This window comes from Scylla paramamosain, chromosome 2 (genome assembly GCF_035594125.1).
Source record: "Scylla paramamosain isolate STU-SP2022 chromosome 2, ASM3559412v1, whole genome shotgun sequence".
Classification (NCBI taxonomy): domain Eukaryota; kingdom Metazoa; phylum Arthropoda; class Malacostraca; order Decapoda; family Portunidae; genus Scylla; species Scylla paramamosain.
In genome coordinates, this window is record NC_087152.1 from 21,181,829 (window position 1) to 21,207,500 (window position 25,672).

The following is a 25,672-nucleotide window of genomic DNA, read 5'->3' on the forward strand; positions in this document are numbered from 1 at the left end:
CGGAAGATTCAAGAGCGTGGGGACGAGAGCAGGTTAAGTCATTGCGCACATAAACGCAGCATCCAGCTTTGAATCAAAAATGAGGATAGAGAAAGTAAGAGGGAACAGAAAAGGGGCTACTGTCAGTTGCCTCAGACACCTGAGTTTCAGTGAGGAAAAGAAGATGAGGTTTAGAAGAGGAGAGGTGGTGTTCTACAGATTGAAAATTAGATCTTAGACTGCGAATGTTGCCGAAGTTAATGAAGAAAAAGTTGAGGGGGGGTGTCAAGACACTTAGGGTCGTCGACAGAAAGGCAGTCCGACCTGGGGACATTTATGGTCCCCTCCCCAGATGGGGACTCCGAGGTTGGTGTAGGAGTCGCCATGATGATTTTAATATTTTTGAGTGAAGGGTGTGTGTGTTATTAAGTGCTTGTAGTTTTGTGTGGAGGAAGAGAGTTGTCTTTAGAGGGCAGGCTGTGACTGCCCCCTTGTGTTGTGAGACACAAAGGGAAACGTTCAGTGAGGTCACAGCTGGGTTTAATGATAAGTTCACAGCACCCCCTGAACAGTGCTTTAGACCTTGCTGGGAGTAATTATCGTTACGGCAGGTGTCTACTGCCTCCTCCTGTGAGAGTTAAATGCTCATGGAGTAATAGACTATTAAACAAGGCAGTGGAAAATTTGATGACTCAGTGGGTTGATTGTGATACCAGTTTTAGTGGAAGAGATAAACTATCAAGGCTTGATTTAGTGTTAACCAAGGACATGGAAATTATTGAAACTATATACAATGATAGCCCTCTAGGTAAAAGTGATCATGTGTTGATGGGATTTAATTTGAAAAATTAAAATGCAATCATTGGTGAAAATTATAAGGTAAGAAGATTTAAATATAGTAAAGCTGACTTTGAAAAATTAAGAAAGTACTTTGTTGCCATGGACTGGAGGGACTTTGAACATGCAGAAGATGTTCAGGAAAAATAGGATGAATTTATAAGGATATATAATACTGCTGTGGAGAAATTTGTACCAAGAGGAGGAGCAAGACGTAGAAAGGCTAAGGGATGGTTCAATACGAAATGCAAAAAGGCTTGAAATTGTAAGTTAAATGCTTGGAATAGATGGAAGAAGAGGAAAACTGAGAGAGCAGATGGGAGGAATATACTGATGCTAGAAACGAGTACATTGAGATAATAAGAATGGAGAGAAGAAAATGTGAAAGAGATATTATAGAAAAGTGTATAAATGAACCCAAACTATTCTTTAGACATATTAATGGGAAGATGAAGAAGAGAGAAGGTGTATCAAGACTGAAAGTTGAAGGAAAAGTCTATGAGGATGCACAGGATATGGCAGAGGTTATGAACAAAAGTTTCAGATTGGTATTTACTGTGGAAGGGAAGAGTGATGCTGAAAGGGATAATATGATGAGGAATATACTAAGTACAGTCCCAGTCAGTTATAAGGAAATATTTAAGAAGGTGGAAGAACTTAATGTAAATAAAGCATCTGATCCAGATGGAGTATTAAAATGGATATTGAAACAATGTAGAGAACAACTGGCTGATAAAATTCACAGTATGGTGGTGACATCATTGTTGCAGGGAAGAGTACCAAAAACTTGGAAGAGAGCAAATATTACACCAGTATTCAAAGGAAGAAATTAGGAAAACTCACTAAACTATAGACCAGTGTCCTTGACTAGTGCTGTAGGAAAACTATGTGAAAGAACAAGATGGATGGAACACTTGGAATGAGATAAAGTTTTGGTAAGTCGTTAATTTGGATTTAGAAGGGGAAGATCATGCTCCTTTTATTCAAGGGTAGGTGATATTGTGCAGGAGACAGATGGGTGGATGGTGTCTACTTAGACTTGAAGAAGGCTTTTGATAAAGTACCACACTGAAGACTGCTATGGAAGATAAAAAATTATGGAAGAACTGGAGGAAGACTGCTAGAGTGGATGGAGGATTAACTGGATGATAGAGCGATGAGAACTGTAATACAAGACCAAAATTCATCTTGGCTGAAAGTAACTAGTGGTGTCCCGCAGGGGTCAGTGTTGCGATCGATAATGTTTGTAATATATGTGAATGACATGAATGAAGAAATAGATAGTTATATGAACTTATTTGCAGATGATGGATGATGCTAAGCTGATGAGAAGGGTAGAAAATGTAAATGAATTTATGGTGCTGCAAGATGATTCAAATATGATAAATAGATGGTGTAAATCTTGGCAAATGGAGTTCAATTTAAGCAAATGTAAAGTAATGGAGTTTGGTAAGAGTAAAAAAAAGAATACAATATCATTATGAGATGGATAATGTGAAATTAAAGAAATCAAAAGAAGAAATAGATTTGGGAGTAATAGTTACTGAAAATTTGACTCCAGACAGACACACTGATAAAATTACTGGAGGATGATGAATTTGTTAAAGAGTGAGAATATCATTCTCATATTTAGATGAAGGAATGATAAAAAAGTCGTTGATTTCCATGATAAGACCAAGACTATGCAGCAGTGGTGTGATCTCATACAAGGAGGAATAGTATAAAATTGGAAAGAGTACAAAGAGCAGTCACTAAGATGGTTTTGGAGTTGAGTAAGTCGACCTATGAAGAAAGATTAAGAATGCTGGAAATTCCTACCCTTGAAAATAGGAGAAAGAGATTTAATAAACATCTGTAGAATGATAAATGGTATGGAAAATGTGGACAAAGAATGTTTTATAAATTTAAACACACAGAGTACAAGGGGACACAGTAAGAAGATGAAGAAAGTTAACAGGAGAAGAGACATCAAGAAGTATAGTTTTTCTCACAAAAATTTGAACAAATGTTATGAACTCAGTGAAGACTTTGTGAATACCAAAACTGTCCATGCTTTTAAGACCAAACTGGATAGATACAGAGATGGGATACTATGAGATTATTCCCCTCCCATAAACCATAACTAGGTAAATACATCCAGGCTGTATGATGTACAATGATTCAAATGCACAGGGATGAGTTTGTGAGCACTGAAAGAGAACCCTGTACCCCTCCCCTGTCCCCTACGTACCATACATGCTCCTACCATTAACTATGCATTGGTGAATGTTATGCATGTTCTATATGTTTAATTAATATGAAATCATCTTCTTAGTGTGCAGCTTTCTCTTTCAGGTTACTTCATAGATAGTTCTGAAATATAAACACATTTGTTGTACTTGGTATAGTATATTTTAGCTTTGATATCATACACTTTATTTTGAAAACTTACCTTTGACAAGGAGACACTGAACCTAACCCATTTTTTGCCATTAGTTATGTTTTGTTATACAAGAATTCACTATATTAGAAATTCAAATGGAACCCAACTGATCATATGACTGGGACTTCCCTGTACTTTCCATTAACTCTCTCTTTTTAGCAGTTGCACTTACTCCATGAATGTTAACTTGGGCCACTCTCACCACTAACCTATCCCACCTTTGTCCACTGCCTTGTTTACCTCCTCACAAGGATTCCTGGCAGCTGGCATGACTATTGTAGTGTTCTAGTGGAGACATGGGTTGTTATAATGTTTGCTAGAGTTTGTTGAAGCAAACTTAAGTCTTAGAAAAAGTTAGGCATAAAAATAATAAAAACTATGAGAAAAAATATCTACCCAGTAAGGTGTACTGACAAGCTGCACCTTAAGAGGGTAGAGGTGGACTTGCCTACTGTTCCATAGAAATGTGGTCCTATTACCAGTCTTTTTCCAAATAATCTTTACAATATGGTCTCCAAGTAAAGCATGACATCTTACAAACTAAACTGGTGAATTTTTTATTCTTTGCCTGTAGTTATCTTTTAGGAGTAACATTATGAGCAGTTTTTTTTTCTGTGCCCTTAACACATGAAAAGAGAGAGAAAAAAAAATCAAATTTGATATTTACATACATACCCTTGTGGCTGGATGAGAAATGGCATCTTCCACACAGGACACTGAAGTCTTCTGATCACCAACATCCACCACACAGGCATAGCCCAGTCCAGCTCCAAAGGTAGCAGCTACATGATCCTATGGAAAATTTAAGACCTTAACTTAGTAGACCATCACAAATTTGGGGAAAAGACTGTTGAATGTGCAATTGTGTTCCATTATTTTATATTCAAAATATCTGAGTGCCATATAGTACTGTGCCATATTTGGCAGTCAATTTTAATTTTAAAGGATCTCCATGGTTTGACCTTCATAAAAAAATCAGTTAGGTGTTTCCCAATAACATACACATTTGAATCACATGGTCAGTGCCACCAAAAGTTTTGAAGTTTTACCATCACAAAGTGTCAGTGCAAGCCAGCTCAAGGTACAGTACAAGTGAGTTGTTGGCTTGAAACCATAGTGAACTTCATGTTCAATGAAGAATTCTCTAAATTTGTGGAAGAGAAATAATATTCAAGGAAGATGCACCAGTGAATGTGATGAGTCAGATGACAAAAACAGAAATGAGTGGTGATGACAGTGATGAAAGAAATATAAACGGAATTAAAAAGAGTTGTGGGGCCCATCCAAACCCTTGGATAGGGACTATCCATTAAGCATTCTGGTGAGCTTTATGTTTAAAAGGTAAGAGTGTGTAAGCTATATGTGTAGAAATATGTCTAACACATTGTACCGTATTTAAGTGTATTTCATTATATTTTCACACGTGTTACACTAAGGATGGGATTTTTTTTTTTCCTGGTCTAAGCTCTTATTAGCTTATTTCCCATTCAGTAAATGCCTCAACTTTGGTGCTACTTTTCAGCCCCAGTAAAATGCCAAACCCAGCACAATACTGTAAACTTTCCTCTTTTTCTTCTTTGCAATTCAAGATTGTATTAAAACTCTCCCATATGTAAAGTTGCATCTATCGTCTAAAGGACCAAGAAGCCAATATTAAAGAATAATAATAATAAAAAAAAACATGTTTACCAACCAAAATAATGAATTCCTCATCCATCTTGGAGTGGGCTAGTGTCCCCTCCTTTGTCAAGTATTTGTGCACTGTCCTTTTTGTCAGTCAAGTGTCTTCATGCAACTGGTCACCTGTTTCATGTTCATGTCTGATTGTCTTCCATTTCTCCAGACTCATCACTGTTATAGGGACACAGTTGGTCTTTTGAGAAATCAAAGATTGGTTGAACTCGAAGCAACGTGCCATAATATCTTAATGAGCTGTGGGTAGACACTGCTGTGGGCAGTTTGTTCACAGGATATTAAAGCCTCGCCTAGTTGTGTGGTACTTGTGTGTGTCTCTCCCTAAGATGTGTTCTTGCAAGTCCTTTCTCAACAAGTGTGAAAAGTTTTGTCTTGTATTTTTTCCTGCAGGTGAGACAAGGTGGCAACCTAGAGGCATTTGCTGTGTGTGTGGCCATGCTGAGTTACCTGGACTTGTGTCTTGTTATGTCCAGCACTAGACTACATAGGGAAGCTGACCCAAGTGAGCAGCAGCTGTAAGAGGGACTGGGTTTGTGGTCATAATAACACTTAAACAGACTACCTTCCTGACTCACAAATATAAGCTGTCAAAGTGTGATGAAGCTTAGTGGTATCAACTGAGTGACCTCATAGTTAGCCAGTCAGGACACAAAAGTAGTTTCCATTACACTCCTGTTATAAATTGTAGCTTTTATATTCATTGTTAGTATTAGTACCAGGAATGCAACAAAAAAATTGACTCTTTTCTGTAAGCTTACAAATCAATTAAGATGATGAAACTTAAAAAAACAAACAAAAACATCACTTTTTGTTTTATATTACCAAAGAGCTCAATAGGAAATTTGCTACCTCCTTTGTACTTACCTTGGATTTAGTCATGTTAACACAATGAAGAATTTGGTGAGCTACGCCACCAGGGCCAAGATAACTAAAGAGTTGCGAACTTTGTAAGCCTTAAGAAATTCATATCTCTGGTAAGAGCAATTCACTAAGCACTTACGAACTTTTTTGAGTACTAGTTTTCTTTGTAAAGTTATGAACTTTCTCAGAACCCCAAATGGCTTCATAACCTGGATCTATGAGCGCCTTTTCTCCAGTACATGGCCTGCAACAAACATTAACCAAACCAGAGCTCACAAGGAGGAGGAAGAGAAAGAGGAGATTTGCTGCATAAATAATTGCATAATTATGGGGGGCTTTAATCTTCCAGTCACAAGGTGGGGTGAACCAATGACTGGTCATGCAGGCCAGCATCTCTACAAGTTCCTATTTGAAAGCTCCCTCCACAAACACATCATGCATCCAATGACAGGTAACAATATCCTAGATATTGTTTTAACAACTGATGAAGAGTCAATAAGACATAAATAAAAATTGGACCAGAACTTAATTCCAGCAATCATCATAGCTTACTTTTTGCCATAAATTTTGACAAAGCTAAAGTAAGTGAAAGTAAAGATAAAGTGCCATACTATCAGTGTGCTAACTTTGAGAGATTTCACATGCAGCTTGCATCCATAGCTTACATCCAATGAACTGCTGGGAACACCAGACATTAACAAGGCATAGGAAGTGTTCACTAAACAGTTAAATGAAACCATGAATTTGTGTGTACTGCTATGAAACGGAAGATAAAGAACACCAAACTGAAATGGTGGAATAATGAAATCAGATGTTTCTTCTGGCTAAGAAAAAGCATACCACAAATATAAATTAACACAGAATAATAATGATAAACTAGAGCATGACAGATTGCATAGAAAAACTAAAAAGGTGATCAAATGCAGCAAAAAATCTGTTGAAACTCAGATCACAAACTCATGTCAAAACGAACCCAAAAGAATTTTACAGTTATGCAAAAACTGAAACATCAATGATTGGTCCACTAATAACAGAAAATAGCAAAAAAAAAAAAAAAAAAAAAAAATTGAAAATGAAACAGACATGGTGAACATCCTGAACAATTACTTTTCATCAGTCTTCACAACCAAGGATGTTCAGGGCAGCCTGCCGACCCCCACGCCTCAGTCATGAGGCACCATGCTGCCAGACTTCACCATCACAGAAAATGAAATCCTTTTAGTCACGAAGAGCATGGACATAAACAAAACACCCAGGTCAGACAAGATATCAACCAGGCTTCTTAAAGAAGAAATGAACTCGTGAAACCACTTAAGATTTTATTCAATAAAACTTTACTAGCGGGTAAAGTCCCCCACGGGTGGAAACTAGCAAATGCCATGTCAATCTTTAAGAAAGGAAATAAATCTCTCCCAGCCATTTACAGGACAATCAGTCTAACTTCAGTAGTGTGCAAGCTGATGGAAACAGTAATCACAGATAAGATTGTTAAATATTTAGAAGAAAATAAAATCATAAAAGATTCGCAACATGGTTTCAGAACCAAATATTCCTGCTTAACAAACTTACTAGACTTCTTTTATTAATTACTTAACTCATATAATGAGACAAAAGCAGTTGATAGCAAATGTCATGCCAATCTTTAAAAAAGGAAATAAATCTCTCCCAGCCATTTACAGGTTGATCAGTCTAATTTCAGTAGTGTGCAAGCTGATGGAAGCAGTTATCAAAGATAAGATTGTTAAATATTTAGAAGAAAATAAAATCATAAAAGATTCACAACATGGTTTCAGAACCAAACATTCCTGATTAACAAACTTATTAGACTTCTTTTATGAAGTATTTAACTCATATGATGAGACAAAAGCAGTTGATATTACCTATCTTGATTTCCGGAAAGCTTTCGAAAGTGTTCCCCATGAGAGACTCTTCAGTAAAGTAAAAGCTCATGGCATAGCCAGAAACACCCTGAAATGGCTGAGACTGGCTCTCTGGCAGAAAACAGTGTGTTGTAATTAATGAAAAAGAGTCAGATTGCCATAAGTAAATAGTGGCATTCCTCAAGGCTCTGTATTAGGACCAGTACTTCTTATAATATACATTAATGATACTGATGAAGGGATCAGTTGCAAAATAAGTAAATTTGCAGACGACACCAAAATAACAAGAGAAGTAACGTCAGTGTCACAATGGCAGGAACTACAGTGTGACCTCAATAAACTAACAAGCTGGGCAGAAAGATGCCAAATGAGATTCAGTATAGAAAAGTGTAAAGTTCTACGTATCGGAAGCAAGAATTTCAAGCAAGATATCTAATGAACAACATGCCACTGTCAAGTGCTGAAAAAGAAAAAGATCTTGGTGTCGTTGTGCCAAAAGACCTAAAGCTGAGTCAACACTGCACAGAAACAATAAAGACAGCAAATAAATTAGTAGGGTTCACTCGAAGAACATTCAAATTTAAATCAGAAAAAGGTTATACTTGCCTTATATAACTCACTAGTGTGCCCTCATCTAGAATACTGTGTGCAGTTCTGATTACCATATTACAAAAAAAAAAAAAAGACATTGAAAACTAGAAAAGATACAGTGTAGAGTCACTGAGATGATTCCAAGATTGCATAATAAGCCATGTGAGGAATGACTGGAAGAACTAAACCTATTTAGCTTAACAAAGTGCAGGATAAGAGGAGACCTAATTGAAGTGTTCAAAATTTTTAAAGGATATAATAACCTAGATGCAAATAAATATTTTGTCAATGATCATTCTAACCTAACAAGAAATAATGAATTCAAGATTATACCCAAACGTTTTAAATCCTTCGAGAACAAGGATTTATTTTTTAATCACACAGTAAATATATGGAATAAACTTCCTGCAGAAACCATAAACAGCAATTCTATTGAATCATTCAAAAATAAATAGACAGATATTAAAAAACTAGTCCCAACAAGCTCTTTTCTTGTCTGAATAATTATTAAATTCACTAATAAACTTTTTTATTTTACAGACACCAATTTTATTATAAATTGTGTTCATTTTCAGAAGGCATATAAAGTTCACCATAGGTTGAATAGTAGAACTTCCTTTCATCCTTTCCTATGAAAATCCCACGTCAATTTTTCCATAATGCTGTACTTTTCCCAAATATTTCCATGCCAGAGTAAGCTGGAGGGAATAGTGGGTCGGGAGGAGCCTTCTGCTGTGCTGTCCTGTGTCTCTTCCCTGTAGCTAGTTAGAATTAGTTACCAAACACCCTTGCAATGACTGAAAGGTCTGTTGCTGTTTGGCTTTCCTTTGTATTCCTTTGTATTTCTCCTCCTCCTCCTCCTCTGAGGAGGAGGAGGAGGAAGAAGAGGAGGAGACTGCAGTATGGAATTACAGGTAACATTTGTGCACGACAGTGCCCTGAGAATGGAAGGTGAGAGAGATATGGAACAACAAGAGGCATTAGCACATGACAGTGGCCTAAGAAGGGAAGGAGAGAGATATGGAACTATGAGAGGCATTAGCACATGACAGTGCCCTAAGAAGGGAAGGGGAGAAAGATGTGGAACTACATAAGGCATTAGCACATGACTGGCCTAAGAAGGGAAGAAGGAGAGTAGAATATGGAAACACAAGTGACATTAGCACATGACAGTGCCCTGAGAAAAAGAAGGAGAGTAACACATGGAAATACAAGTGGTATTAGCACATAACAAAAGCCTGAGGACAGAAGAAGACTGACATATGGAAATACAAATGGCATTAGCACATGACAATAGCCTAAGAAAGGAAAGGTTGTTCAGAGATCCTGCTGAGATAGATGATGAGAAGCTTCCACAGGGGAAAACAGCGATGTGACAAGCTGGAACCAGCAATTATTGGTTGTGATACGATCATCTGCCACCCCTATCCACACACAAGTGCTGGCAGCATTATTATTCTATGCAAGTGGAAGCTTTCAGTGTTGTGGGAGATGTTTCTGAATTCAGTCAAACCTGAGATTCATCAATGGACAATTTGGTCACCTATACCTGGTTGATGAGTAGCATATTCTGTTTAACCCTTAAACCAGAGGCAGTTTATAACTGCTTTGCAATTTTTATGCTGAACTTACCTACTTTTTTGTCATTTTTTGTAGTTCAGGCTAATTTCTCAGTTTCTGCCCTGCTCTCACCATGGCTAATTGCAGTGATAATGATTCTGACAAATCCAATTCCCTATCCACTCCCCTCCTGCCCTTGAACCTCAACACCACACATATTACCCGCTCACACTTGACCATTTGCTACATGTCTTAGTGAAAGTGCAAGAGGGCGGGAACTCAATAAAACTGTCTACCATGCGTGAAGAGAGCTCTGGCCACCCATTTTCATTAGACACTACGCATATCCAGTCAGGTGAAACGAATGGATGGCAGGTAAAGGACTCGCTCCCTCCAAAAGTCTCTCCTACTCTCTCCATAACCATTGCAGGTAGAGACATTTAGATGGCACTGTTAAAAAGAGGAAGATGAGTGCAAAGTCTATTTCATTTGCTCATCCATTGCAGACTAAGCTTAAGGTGTGTGTGAATACAGGCAATTTTTTATTTAGCACTGGAGGGCCAGTCCTAAGTAATTTATTTTTTTGAAAATTGGACCCTAGACTGTACTGCCCTACTCTACCTAACTCCTCTTTGCACTTTCAAGACCCACTGCAATTTTTGCCTCACCATTCAATAATTTGCTTTGCCTTACTAGAAACAAAATTTTATATAACTATCTAACCCAACACAGCATTATTTTCAATGTATTTTGGTGTGGCCCAAACTAGAAAAACTGTAAAAAGTTGTTTTCATTTTTATTAGCTATGATACACACACACTCTACTCTCTCTCTCTCTCTCTCTCTCTCTCTCTCTCTCACACACACACACACACACACACACACACAGTGAGTTGAGGAAAACACTAGATACAGAGGAGGAGAGGAGCCATCAAGACTTGATTTGGTATTATCAAAAGAAATAGACATTATAGAAGACATGAACTATAGTTGTCCACTAGGAAAAAGTGACCATGTCATGATAAGTTTTTGTATTGAAGAAAAGGAGAGGAAAGTAAATGTGAAGATTAAAAAAATGAAAAATTTAATTATGGTAAGTCAAATTTTGAACAAATGAGGAGATACTTTGGTGAAGTGGACTGGAGTACACTTATCACAACAAGTAATGTGCAAAAGAAGTGGGAAGCTTTCATCAATATTTATGAAGAGGGAGTGAAAAGATATGTACTAAAAGTAGAGACAAAGAGAGGATATAACAATGACTGGTATAATAGAAGATGTGAAATAGCTAGGGAGGAGAGGGAAACAGCATGGAATAGATGGCGGAGGAAAAATACGCAGGAGCTATGGTAAAACTACACAACTACAAGAAATGAATATGTAAGAGTTATTAGAGAAGAAAGGAAAAATTACGAGAAAGATGTTATGGATAAATGCAAAGAGGAACCAAAACTATTCTTCAGATATGTGAACAGCAAAATGAAAAATAGAGAAGGAATAAGCAGATTGAAGGTGAATGGTCAAATGTGTGAGGATCCGGCTGAACTGGCAGAGATAATGAACATGAGTTTTCAATCAGTATTCACAAAAGAGAAAACATTTGTGTGGCAGAGTGAGATGAGTGAGGAAATGGGTCTGGGGGGAAATCCAACTGACTGAAGAGGATGTCCACAAACAGATGGAGGGACTAGACGTTAAGAAGGCCCCTGGACCTGATGGAGTGTCAGGATGGATACTAAAAGAGTGCAATCAGCAGTTGACATGGGTAATACATGATATTATTGAAAGTTCCCTAATTGAAACCAGAGTCCCAATTGAATGGAAGAGAGCCAATATAGTGCCAATCTATTAAGGTGGTAGTAAAGAAGAGCCCTTAAATTATAGACCTGTGTCTCTAACAAGTGTGGTGTGAAAAATGTGTGAAAGATTGGTGAAGGATAAATGGATGCAGTACCTAGAAGGAAATGAAGTGATAATAAAGCAACAATTTGGATTTAGGAGAGGGAGATCGTGTGTTATAAACTTACTGAGTTTTTATTCTAGAGTGGTGGTTATAATGCAAGAAAGAGATGGATGGGCTGATTGTGTTTATTTAGACCTGAAGAAGGCCTTTGATAAAGTACCACACAGGAAATTGTTGTGGAAGTTGAAGCATAATGGTGGGCTAAGTGGGGGCCTGCTGAGATGGATGGAAAATTTCTTGACAAACAGAGAAATGAGAACGGTAGTAAAAGATCAAAAATCATCATGGAGGGAAGTCATAAGTGGAATACCCCAAGGCTCAGTACTTGCACCAATCATGTTTGCAGTCTATATAAAATGATATGACGGAGAGTGTGAACAGCTACATGAGCCTTTTTGCGGATGATGCAAAGTTGCTGAAGAAAGTTGAGAGTGCAGAGGACTGTGGAACGTTACAAGAAGACCTCAACAAGATATCAGAGTGGAGTTATAGATGGGAAATGGAATTTAATTTAAAGAAGTATAAGGTAATAGAATTTGGAGAAAGTACAAGAAGAGTAAAAGGAAATTATGTGTTGAATGGTGTAAGGTTAAGTGGAGTAGAAGAGGAAAAGGATCTCGTTGTTACAGTGACTGGGAACCTGATCCCAGAGACACATTAGCAAAATTACAGGGGAAACCTATAACTTGTTGAGAAGAATAAGGCAGGCCTTTGCATATATGGTTGAAGAGATGGTCAGGAAGATGATCGTGTCGCTGATAAGACCTAGACTAGAATGTGCAGCTGTAGTGTGGTTGCCATACAAGAAAAAGGATATAAGGAAGTTGGAGAGAGTTCAGAGAGGAGCTACAAAGATGGTACCAAGTATCAGGGACTTGTCATATGAAGAGACTGGAAAGGCTACATCTACCAACGTTGGAAAAGAGGAGAGAAAGGGGAGACTTGATTGCGATATATAAAGCATATGAGGGAGTAGAGGAGGTGGACTGGAGCGACTTAATGGTCTGGGATACACAGGACACTAGAGGGCATGGGAAGAGGCTGAAGAGAAGTGCTTGTAGAAGAGACGTCAAAAAGTATAGTTTTCCATACAGAAGTATTGATGTATGGAACAGTCTGGATGAGGAGATAGTAAATGTAGAAAGTATACATGGATTCAAGGCTAAGTTGGATATTAAAAGATATGGAGATGGGACAGCATGAGCATAGCTCTTTTTCCCATAAATCACAACTAGGTAAATACACACACATACACAGTCATGGCGGACAGAGAAGTCAACGCAAACAGGCACTCCTAAAAATCCAGCCATTTACATTGCTGAGAGCTGCCCTTGTGGAAATACAGAGGTGAGAGTTCTCACTGGTTCTACTCATTGCTGTCCCATCTCCAAAAATGTTTTGTAGAAAGCAGTTAAATTGTTATAATGAGCAGTGAAGAAGGGGCTACTTCGGTTCCCACTATGTTGTTTACACCAATGGGGACCGTCCTGAAGGCAAGACAGTGACTTCTCGGGATTTGGGGAAGAGGACCGAAGGATCAGGGAAGCAATGATAAGGAGAATTATCACGCTGGAAACCGAAATGAAGGAAATGAAGGACAGATTTGACAAGATGGAGGAGATGGTGGAAACTGTGATCATCGAGGTGGTGTGGAAAGGTGCATATGATGATCTACACAAAAAACTAATGTTATATGAAAAGAAAGCAATGGAATATGAAGGTGAAGTGGATGAGTTAAACGTAAAACAGGAAAATTGGAAGAAAGAACATGAGGAGGAAAAGATCGATTTTAAGAAAATTGTGGAGGAATAAACAATGGCAAACGACACAAAGCTAACAGAAAAAGTTGTTCAAGTTATAAAACAGAAAGAAAACTTGGTGAGAGACACTTTGTATGAGAAAAAACTGTTGTGGTATTTGGCCTGAAGGAAGAGTGTAAACCTCAGTGGACTGAAAGAGAAAAGAAGGAAAAGATGTGTGGAAAAATTAGTGGGGACATTAAAAGAAGAAAAAGAGCTAACTGGAGAGATTGAAGAAATTAAAAGATTGGGTACATATGTTGAGGGCGGACAGCATCCTATGAAAATAAGGTTTAAGTCACAAGTTGCAGCTGAAGAAACACTGAACAGATCCTGGAAACTGGCCAAAGTGGAAGAATACAAACAAGTGTGGATAAAAAAAAGATAGAACCAGAGAAAAGAGAGATACTATAAATGAACTAAGAAAAGAAGCAAATAAAAAAAACAAAACTATCAGAGGTGGAGAAAAAACTATTCTTTTGGAGGGTTATGGATATGAGGTTCAGGGAAGTAAATGCGGAAGGGGAAGACTAAAAGTAGCATACACGAACATAAATGGACTAATGTCGGCAGTGTTGGAACTAGAAGACTATTTAAAAGAGGAGAAACTGGACATCATGGGAATTGTTGAAACTAAATTGGCAAGTGAAGGGGATATATTAAATATTGGTGAAGGAAAATGCAACCTCTGGATGAGAAATAGAAAGAATAAACAGGGAGGAGGTGTGATGCTTCTAATTAGGGAGGATTTATTAGTGGAATCTGTTACATATCGGGTGGAAGAGGCAGAAGTATTGAAAATAAGCTTAAGACAGAATATGGGAAGATACCGTAACATTGTGGTGACTTATGTTCCCCCAATTCTAACTCTTGGAGAGAGGATGAATAAGAAAATGCTTGAGGACACATGAACATGTTTGGCAGTGCTGCTTGAGGAAAATGACGATATACTCCTGATGGGGGACTTTAACCGTAAAGAGATATCTTGGGAGAATTGGACCACAGAAGGCAGTGAGTCATCATGGGGAACAAGCTACTAGACCTGGCTATTAAAAATTTCCTGACACAATGGGTTACAGATAGCACAAGATTTAGGGAAAATGAAGCACCTTCAAAGCTTGATCTAATTTTCACCAAGGAACAAAAAATAGTGGAAGACCTTAAATACATAAATCTAATAGGAAAAAGTGATCATGTGCTGATTCAGTTCACAGTTATGGATAATAACCTCAGTATAAAGAAACAGGACCACAGAAGAGAATGGCTAAACTACGGCAAAGCTAGCTTTGGATAACTTAGGAAGTATTTCAGTGAAGTGAATTGGAACATAGTTATTCAAAATGAACACATAAAGGAAAAGTGAACAGCTTTCCTGGACATTTGGGTACCCAAAAGATCAACAGAGAACCTTTTCAAAAAGGACTGATACAACAGATGTGCAACAGCTAGATTGGAGAGAGGAAAAGCACGGAACAAGTGGAAGAAAAACAAGACACTGGACCAGTGGAACAATTATATAAGGAAAAGGAACAAATATGTCAAAACTCGCAGAGATGAGCAGAAAAATTTTGAAAGGAATGTTGTGGAGAAATGTAAAGACCAACCAAAATTATTTTATAAATTCATTAATGGAAAATTAATGAGTAAAGATGAAATAAGAGCAGTAAAAGCTGGAGAAGAGACAATGGATGACCCAGAAGAGGTACCTGAAGTGTTTAACAGATACTTCCACTCTGTGTTTACTAAGGAAAATTATTTCAGAGGTGAGAGGACATTAGAAAAAGGGACCAACCTAAAGGAGATTAAAACATCAGTAGATGAAGTAAAGAATATGTTGGAAGACATGGATGTAAGGAAAGCAATGAGTCCTGATGGTGTCTTGAGTTGGATTTTAAAAGAGTATAGCTCACAATTAGTCTCAGCATTGCACAATATAATTAGCACTACCCTGGTAAAAGGTAGAGTACCTATAGACTGGAAACAGGCGGATATTACCCCAATCCACAAGACCAGAAGTAAAGAAGATCCATTAAATTATAGACCTGTATTGCTCACAAGTGTGATGGCGAAGATTTGTGAAAAGATTATCAAGAACAGATGGGTTATTTTAGAAGACAACAAGGTGATAACAGAGAAACAGTTTGGTTTCAGAAAAGGAAGATCTTGTGTTACGAATTTGATAAGTTTCTACTCAAGAGTAATAAATATAGTGCAAGAGAGAGATAGATGGGCCAAGTGCATATACTTAGGTCTGAGAAAAGCATTCAATAAAGTTCCACACAGAAGACTAATATGGAAATTGGAAAAAAAATTGGAGGACTCAGTGGATCACTGTTAAAGTGGATGACTGACTTTTTTGACAAACAGAGAAATGAGGACAGTAATTAAAGGCAGCAGGTCGAACTGGAGAATGGTAATAAGTGGAGTCCCACAAGGTTTGGTACTTGCACCTGTTATGTTTGCAATTTATGTAAATCATATGACAGAAGGTGTAGAAAGTTACATGAACCTTTTCGCTTATGACACTAAGATTATGAGGAAAGTAACAAATGAAGAGGATTGCAACGCTTTAAATCAGGGGTTAATTAAGATTAATGGTCATTGAGGTGGAATATGCAGTTTAATGCTAAAAAATGAAGTCTGATGAGGTTTGGAAAAAGTGTGAAAAGACCAGTTGGCAACTATTACTGAGGGAATGAGGAAATCTCTATAAGATCAGAAAAAAAAAAAGACCTAGGAATTATTATTACTGATAATTTATCATTTGGGAAGCACATAAACAAAATTACAAGAGAAACATATAATCTGCTGAGAAACATCAAGATAGCATTCTCCTATACTGAAGATATGATAAAAAAAAACTGATAACAACAATGATACGTCCGAGACTGGAGTACGCAGCATTAGTGTGGTCGCCAAGTTTGAAAAAGGATACAAGAAAGTTAGAAAGAATCCAGTGCTGCAACCAAAATCCTTGCAAGTTTAAGAGAGTATAGTTATGAGGAAAGGCTGAAGAGATTGGGCCTGACTACACTAGAAAAAAAGAGGGAAAGAGGTGATTTGATAGCAATATATAGAATACTGGAAGGAATGTTAAAGTTGGACAGAGAAGACGTCTTGATACCAGATATAAGAGACACAAGAGGACATGGAAGGAGATTGAAAAGGAGTGTTTGCAGAAGAGACATCAAGAAACATAGCTTCCCACACAGAAGTATAACAGTGTGAAATGAACTTAAGGATGAGACTGTGTGTGCAAAGACAATTCATAAATTTAAAGAAAATCTAGATAAAAGTCGATATGGAGACGGGATGGCACAAGCCTAGTATGGCTCTTGTCCTGTATTTCGCAACTAGGTAAAACACAACTATATATATATATATATATATATATATATATATATATATATATATATATATATATATATATATATATATATATACAGTGGTACCTCATTATATACCTGCATTGGAATAAGTCCAACTTGGTATACGTTCCGTTTGGATGCAAAACAATTTGCTTGGTATACAACCTTTGTTTGAAATACGACTCACATGTTAGAACTTGTATGGGTCAAAATGAGTCATGGCTATGAGCATTATCCTTGTTTACCTCTCTTGAGACAAAATCACGACTGCCCATGAGCACCAGTAAGCCCACTGCTACCATTCAGTGAACAACTCACTGAATTTTCACCCGATTTTTGTGTTTTTTTGTGTAAAGTTTTAGTAAATTCATTAACTATGAATTCTAAGAAAGATAATGAGAAGAGCTAAGCAATGAAGAAAATGTTAAGGAACACCATGGTGGTGAAAAAAGAGATCACCCTGTGTCTTTTATGCGAATGTGAAGCCTGCTTTAGATTTAATTTTGAAATTTCCTTCACTCATACACTCAAAAATTTACACCACTACATTATAGGCAAGGGTGCTATATCATATTTGTCAACCACAATATGATGTAAAGAAATGTTGAAAATGAAAACGCTGCCCTGTTTGGTGACATGCCAAGTGTGTTATTGACATCTCAGCAGCTGGACTGCGTTCTTCACCTCACCTCCATGACTAGACTACTGCTGCTGTTTTATTACTGCAATCATGTAGGATATTTTTACTATTGTGACTGCTTACTTTTTGTTCAGTTGTACCATTAGTTTACTTTAAATATTACATAAAATTTTTTTTTCCTGAATATGCCATTCTGAAATGGAGGTGCATCTTATATGCCCATGCATCTTTTATGTCATTAAATACAGTATGCATTTTAATATTAAATAGCGTTTAAATTATTTCATGCAACCCCATTAATGTACTGTATAAAATGCTAATAACAACAGGATTTTTTCCATGGGAATGGATTAATCATTTCCCTTTATTTATGTGAAAAATTTGTTTGATACACATGCTATCTGGTATAAGTCCAAGGATCTGGAAAGGATTAAGGATGTATACTGAGGTACCACTGTATATGAGGTTAATTAAAAATAATGAGAAAGATGAGGCCTATATGATTAGATGGGTAGGAAATACAAAGCATGGTGAGTCACATTCTCAAATTAAAATATAATTTCTTATGAGGCTCTCTGTTAAAGAAGGATTGCTCACACCATCCCATAAAAATCCAATCTTTGTTAGATATCACTATTTTGATATGTCTACAATCCAGTGGGAATGGATAAACATGTTTCCAGTGTTCTGGTCTTCATCTCAAGTGTAACAAGATTTTTGTCTTTGACAAGCAAGTATTATTTTCCAATCATTTTAATTTTCATTTCCAGTCATTCCAATCATTTCATTTTCAATAGAAAAGTCCATTATTCCTGTTGAACTTTGCTTTTGTGGCTTTTAGAATGATTTTTTTGTACCCCCCCCCCAAAAAAAAAGCTAAATTTCACCATTTTTCCAAATGCTGTCACAGGGAATTTCTTTGTTCTTGTCTTGATGAATTAACCACATACGTAGCAGAAAGCATCTGGAGAATGAATGCAGCCTCTTGATGCCATTTCACCTCTTGTGATGTGTCTTCTCAGGCAGCCAAAGCAGAACTGATTGGTGGTGTGCAAGCCCATACTTTTATATTGTCAAGCAGTACTCTAGAATATTCTTAGTCTTTCTAGAATGTATTCCAGAATGTTCTTAATCTTTCTATAACATTTCTTAACCTACTTTAGAATATTTTGAATCCTTCTAGAAAATTCTTGTAGATTCTTGAAAATTCTTGATACTAAATATTTTTAATGTATTCTAGAAAGTTCTAGAATATTCTGGAAATTTTTACATTGAATAGAATGTTCTAAAGTGTTCTAGACTTCTAAAAGTGTCTAGAAGAACATTCTGGAAGATTTGAGATTTCTGAAACGTAAGCAAATTCTTTTAAACATGAGAAATTTCTTGCTAGATCTGCTCAGTTCAAGAATGATCTTATTAAAATGAAAAATCTTTAGAACACTTTATATTCTTTCTTTCATTGCTTTAACTTATTTGCAACATTTCAAAAGCAATTAGATAAGCAATTGAGATTTTGCAAAGGTCTTTACCTGACATGAAAACCAATAGTAACCCATACTATAATGAAATGAGGCAAAATTGTAAATTCATTGTTCTAACCACAAAAGCAAAGTTTTAGTATCAAAATAACTTTTTTTTTTGTTTAGATGGAAATAAACGGAAAATTATAGTTTGGGGCCAAGGGCAAGGCAAAAATTAAATTTTGTTACAGAGTGTAATATTTTTTCAGCATGAGAAGGTACACTTGTCATGTTCCCAGGCCACAGACACATGGGAGACTTAGGGCATCTCAGCCAATCACTATGCTCACTGGCACACTCTTACCCAATGGGAGCCTGAGCTACTCTGTTGAGCCCTCATGTTGTGTTGCTCACCTGCTGCCATTAGAAGGGCTCCCGATTTGCTCCCTTTTTATTAATTGTAACTGAGAGGATTTTGCAACCCAAACAGCATGCACAATGAGCAAAAACACCAACCACAGGATAAGTGTTAATGAAGTTTATTCATTGCATCATTAGTGTGTAATCTAATCAACTTGTAGTGCCTCTTGTCTTTTTTCACATAAACTGAAATTGTGGTATTGTTTTATTACACATTACACAATTGTACATTTTTCAAATAACATACAATAACATGATACCTTTATAGGAATACAACACAACCATATGAGAAAGGAAATCAATCTCGTCTTTAAGAATCTCAAAAGGGAAGCTCATCCCATGACACAACAGACATAGATACTCCTCTGAGCTGTTTCCGTTGTGCCTCCTGAACACTTTTAAAGCGGTGCAAGTGTACCTTCTTACAGGCAGGGTTCATATTTAAAAATAACTGTTAACATTTATAAGACTCAAATGATGACCTAGTATGATAAAAGAAAAAAGTCATTAAACTATTTAACAATAGCAATTCCAGTGATTTTCCTTTCCTGTGTGTTATACCATTCTATCTTTTTAATTTGCTTAAAAAATAATTTCCAAATTCCATGTTCTTTGTTTAGCAAAACTTGAAAAATATACATAAAAAAAAATTATATCCTTTGTTTTGTAGGAGACAGCAGATATCTCTTGGGACCCTTTGTGACCATGTACCTACTGACCATGTAGAGCAGCAGTACAACAGGAGCCATGCCAAGACATGTGTTGCAGAACAAACTTTTGGCAACCTCAAGACATTCTTCAAATGCCTTCATAGAGATGGAACAGGAGCATTCCAGTATGAGCTGGTATAATGTGCAAGAATTGGACTTGCTTGTTACACATCCTTGCATAACTTTTGCACAAATAGAAGAGTACCCTTGCAGGAACAAGCCACATATAATGAACAGTATCCACACACAGATCCTGGTAACATCAATGCTTGGTATGGAAGGGTTACAAGACAAGAACTTGTCCATCACTTCACCCCTGAAACTTGGTATATTGGGTGTGAATCTAAATTTCTGTGTACTTAAGAATGTTGTGTATTATTACTATATTATATTACCATACTTTTTTTCTGTAATTTAACTGACTTTATATTACAAGTTGCATATCACATTGATAACTTTAATTCCTTGTAGATTCAACTTTAATTCCTTGTAGATTCACATCTAAATATGAGAAGTAACTGTTATGATGATCTCAAGGTATGGATCAACCCCTGAAGGACTGGAGGGGAATAATTTGATTGTATTGCCAGGACTGCAGGTTGAGCTCAATACACGTAAAATAGCCCGTTTCACATGCTTATTACTCTTAACCTACAATGAACGAGTGAAAAAAAACAATATTTTCCCCACAATCAACTCCTCCTCTTTCAAATGGCACCACCTGGAAGTCTGTAGGTGCCATGGTTATAGATATATCACGAGTTGAATGAGAAATTGTCAGCATACAGCGAGTGTGGCTCAGCCCTCGTGTTCAATCGGCTCTCCCCCGGCCATGGCTTGGGAATGAGGAAAATATGTTGTCCTAGATTTTCCATACATCCCATAACCAGGCATTTTCTCTGGCCCTGCACATTACAGTGGCTGATAGTTTGGTTGGCTGACCAAACCAGACTGGTTGTGGAGGTAAGGAAATGCAATGATACCATGATGGTGGCTAGCTGTAGATTGACAACCCTTGCTGTCTGACTTGAAATCAGTATAGTCATAGCCCGGGCTAGTAAATTGGGCAAAATATAGAATAATTTGGCTTTAATTTAGCAAAAACTTTGATCGACATCCCCACTCCTTTAGTGGCAGGAAGTTGATCGACATCCCCTGAGTGGGAGATTATTTTTTACCATGAATAATTCAAAGTGTGTGTCTGATATGTCATATATCTCCAGCACTGGCAAAGAAAGGAAATCTTGAAAGGTACTTCAAAAGTCTTCTCAAGAAGTATGACAATGATTTTCTTCCCAAAAGTGAGCTACAAAAAAGGAAAATTTGAGAACTGACAGCACAGTAGGAGGAGGCAGTAGACACCTGCCGAAACGATAATTACTCCCAGTGAGGTCTAAAGCACTGTTCAGGGGGTGCTGTGAACTTATCATTAAACCCAGCTGTGACCTCACTGAACGTTTCCCTTTGTCTCACAACACAAGGGAGCAGTCACAGCCTGCCCTCTAAAGACAACTCTCTTCCTCCACACAAAACTACAAGCACCTAATAACACACACACCCTTCACTCAAAAATTTTAAAATCATCATGGCGACTCCTACACCAGATTCAGAGTCCCCATCTGAGGAGGGGACCATAAATTTCCCCAGGTCGGACTGCCTTTCTGTTGACAACCCTAAGTGTCTTGACACCCCCCTCAACATTTTCTTCATTAACTTCTGCAACATTCGCGGTCTAAGATCTAATTTTCAATCTGTAGAACACCACCTCTTCTCTTCTAAACCTCATCTTCTTTTCCTCACTGAAACTCAGGTGTCTGAGGCAACTGACAGTAGCCCCTTTTCTGTTCCCTCTTACTTTCTCTATCCTCATTTTCGATCCAAAGCTGGATGCTGCGTTTATGTGCGCAATGACTTAACCTGCTCTCGTGCCCACGCTCTTGAATCTTCCGAGTTTTCCACCATCTGGCTACGACTACAGAGTCACTCTCATACTAAATTTATCTGTGCTGTATACCTCTCACCTAACTCCTCTGACTATAAGAAATTCTTTGACTACTTTACTTCCAAAGTGGAGCACATTCTGACCCTCTTCCCTTTTGCATAGATCTCCATTCTTGGAGACTTCAATGTTCACCACCAGCTTTGGCTTTCCTCTGCCTTCACTGACCATCCTGGTGAACTAGCCTACAACTTTGCTATCCTCTATGACCTAGAGCAATTGGTGCAACACCCTACTCGTATTCCTGACCATCTTGGAGATACGCCCAACATTCTTGACCTTTTCCTGACCTCTAATCCTTCTGCTTATGCTGTCACCCTTTCTTCTCCGTTGGGCTCCTCCGATCACAATCTCATATCTTTATCTTGTCCTATCACTCCAATCCCTCCTCAGGATCCCTCTCGGTGAAGGTGCCTCTGGCGTTTTGCCTCTGCTAGTTGGGGGGACATGAGGAGGTATTTTGCTGATTTTCCTTGGAATGACTACTGCTTCCGTGTCAGAGACCCGTCTTTGTGTGCTGAGCGCATAACAGAGGTGATAGTGTCTGGCATGGAGGTGCACATTCCTCACTCTTTTTCTCATCCTAAACCTTCTAAACCTTGGTTTAACACAGCTTGTTCTCATGCTATACATGACAGAGAGGTGGCCCACAAAAGGTACTTAAGCCTTCCATCACCAGAATCTCATGCACTTTATATTTCTGCCCAGAACCATGCCAAGTCTGTTCTCCAACTTGCCAAAAACTCCTTCATTAACAGAAAATGTCAAAACCTTTCAAGATCTAACTCCCCTCGTAATTTCTGGCATCTAGCCAAAAATATCTCCAATAACTTTGCTTCTTCTTCTTTCCCTCCTCTATTTCAACCAGATGGTACCACTGCTATCACATCTATTTCTAAAGCTGAACTCTTCGCTCAAACCTTTGCTAAAAACTCTACCTTGGACGATTCTGGGCTTGTTCCTCCCTCTCCTCCACCCTCTGACTACTTCATGCCACATATTAAAATTCTTCGCAATGATGTTTTCCATGTCCTCTCCGGCCTAAACCCTCGGAAGGCTTATGGACCTGATGGGGTCCCTCCTATTGTTCTCTGAAACTGTGCCTCCATGCTTGTACCTTGCCTAGTCAAACTCTTTCAGCTCTGTCTGTCAACATCTACCTTTCCTTCTTGCTGGAAGTTTGCCTACATTCAGCCTGTTCCTAAAAAGGGTGACTGTTCTAATCCCTCAAACTACCGTCCTATTGCTTTAATTTCCTGCCTATCTAAAGTTTTTGAATCTATCCTCAACAGGAAGACTTAAACATCTATCACTTCACAACCTTCTATCTGATCGCCAGTATGGGGCCTGTCAAGGCTGCTCTACTGGTGATCTTCTGGCTTTCTTTACTGAGTCTTGGTCATCCTCTTTTAGAGATTTTGGTGAAACTTTTGCTGTTGCCTTGGATATATCAAAAGCTTTTGATAGAGTCTGGTACAAAGCTTTGATTTCCAAACTACCCTCCTACGGTTCCTATCCTTCTCTCTGTAACTTCATCTCAAGTTTCCTTTCTGACCGTTCTATTGCTGCTGTGGTAGACAGTCACTGTTCTTCTCCTAAATCTATTAACAGTGGTGTTCCTCAGGGTTCTGTCCTGTCACCCACTCTCTTCTTATTATTCATTAATGATCATCTAAACTAAACTTCTTGTCCTATCCACTCCTACGCTGATGATATCACCCTGCACTTTTCCACGTCTTTTCATAGATGTCCAACCCTTCAGGAGGTAAACATATCACGTAGGGAAGCCACAGAACGCTTGACTTCTGATCTTTCTAAAATTTCTGATTAGGGCAGACCAAACTTGGTATTGTTCAATGCCTCAAAAACTCAATTCCTCCATCTATCAACTCGACACAACCTTCCAGGCAACTATCCCCTGTTCTTCAATGACACTCAACTGTTCCCCTCTTCTACACTGAACATCCTCAGTCTGTCCTTTACTTATAATCTGTACCGGAAACTTCACATCTCATCTCGAGCTAAAACAGCTTCTATGAAGTTAGGTGTTCTGAGACATCTCCGCCAGTTTTTCTCATCCCCCCAGCTGCTAACTCTGTACAAGGGCCTTATCTGTCCATGTATGGAGTATGCTTCACATGTCTGGAGGGGTTCCACTCATACTGCTCTTCTAGACAGGGTGGAATCAAAAGCTTTTCGTCTCATCAACTCCTCTCCTCTAACTGACTGTCTTCAGCCTCTCTCTCACCGCTGCAATGTTGCATATCTAGCTGTCTTCTACCGCTATTTTCATGCTAACTGCTCTTCTGATCTTGCTAACTGCATGCCTCCCCTCCTTCCGCAGCCTCGCTGCACAAGACTTTCTTCTTTCTCTCACCCCTATTCTGTCCACCTCTCTAATGCAAGAGTTAACCAGTATTCTCAATCATTCATCCCTTTCTCTGGTAAACTCTGGAACTCCCTGCCTGCTTCTGTATTTCCACCTTCCTATGACTTGAATTCCTTCAAGAGGGAGGTTTCAAGACACTTATCCATCAATTTTTGACCACTGCTTTGACCCTTTTATGGGACTGGCATTTCAATGGGCATTTTTTTTATTAGATTTTTGTTGCCCTTGGCCAGTGTCCTTCCTACATAAAAAAAAAAAAAAAAAGCTTTCAGCACAAGTCCTTTTCATAGGAGCGACTTCAAAATCAAAGGCAACAACCACTGCATCGTTCAGGGTGAGCCTAGTACTCTCAAAGCGCAAAAAAAAATTTCAGGATGGAGAAATGTTCAAGAAGGCTTTTCTAGAAGCAGTAGAATCATTATTCGAAAATTTCAAAAACAAGTCTGAAATAATGTCTGTTATTTACGAAGTCCAGTTACCAAAAAACTATTATGAGGTGCTGTGAATTTATGGTTGAGGATTTGGGTGAACAACTGAACAAAGACATACCCGAGTGTGTCTTCTTTTCATTGCAGTTTGATGAAACTACTGACATAATTGATACATCACAACTGTGCATTTTCATTAAAATGGTGTTCAAAGATCTAAGCACAAAGGAGGAATTACTGAAGGTTCTACCATAAAAGAAAACTCAAGGTGAAGACATTCTTCACACTTTCAGTGATTTTGTCAACAAGACACAGTTGCCAGTAAACAAGCTCATATCAATGATGACTGATGGAGCACCTGCGATGATTGGTCAAACCAGTGGGTTCATTGCTCTTTGCAGGGGTGATGATAGATTTCCTGACTTCTTTAATTATCACTGTGTCATTCATCAACAAACACTTTGTGGCAAAATGTTGAATATGACAGAAGTCATGAACATTTCTTTCAAGATTGTAAATTCAACCCAGGACTTAGTTTTCAGAGGTGACTGTTTCAAAGTCAGTTACAAGAAAGTTAAGTAGAACACTATGATCTGTTGTTGCAAACAGATATCAGGTGATTAAGCAGAGGTAAATTTCTCCAAAGATTTAGAGATCAGCTGCCTGAAATA

General features: G+C 37.9%; 1 protein-coding gene across 4 annotated transcripts in view; it reads right to left on the bottom strand.

The window, feature by feature from the left end:
• The window catches only part of LOC135111742 (actin-related protein 8-like), a 301,644-nt gene that overhangs the window by 138,514 nt on the left and 137,458 nt on the right, over positions 1-25,672 (bottom strand). For all 4 annotated transcript variants that reach the window (XM_064025446.1, XM_064025438.1, XM_064025431.1 and 1 more), the window contains one exon: positions 3,914-4,030. In XM_064025446.1, the coding sequence (XP_063881516.1) occupies positions 3,914-4,030 (117 nt within the window). The remainder of the gene's footprint in view (positions 1-3,913; positions 4,031-25,672) is intronic.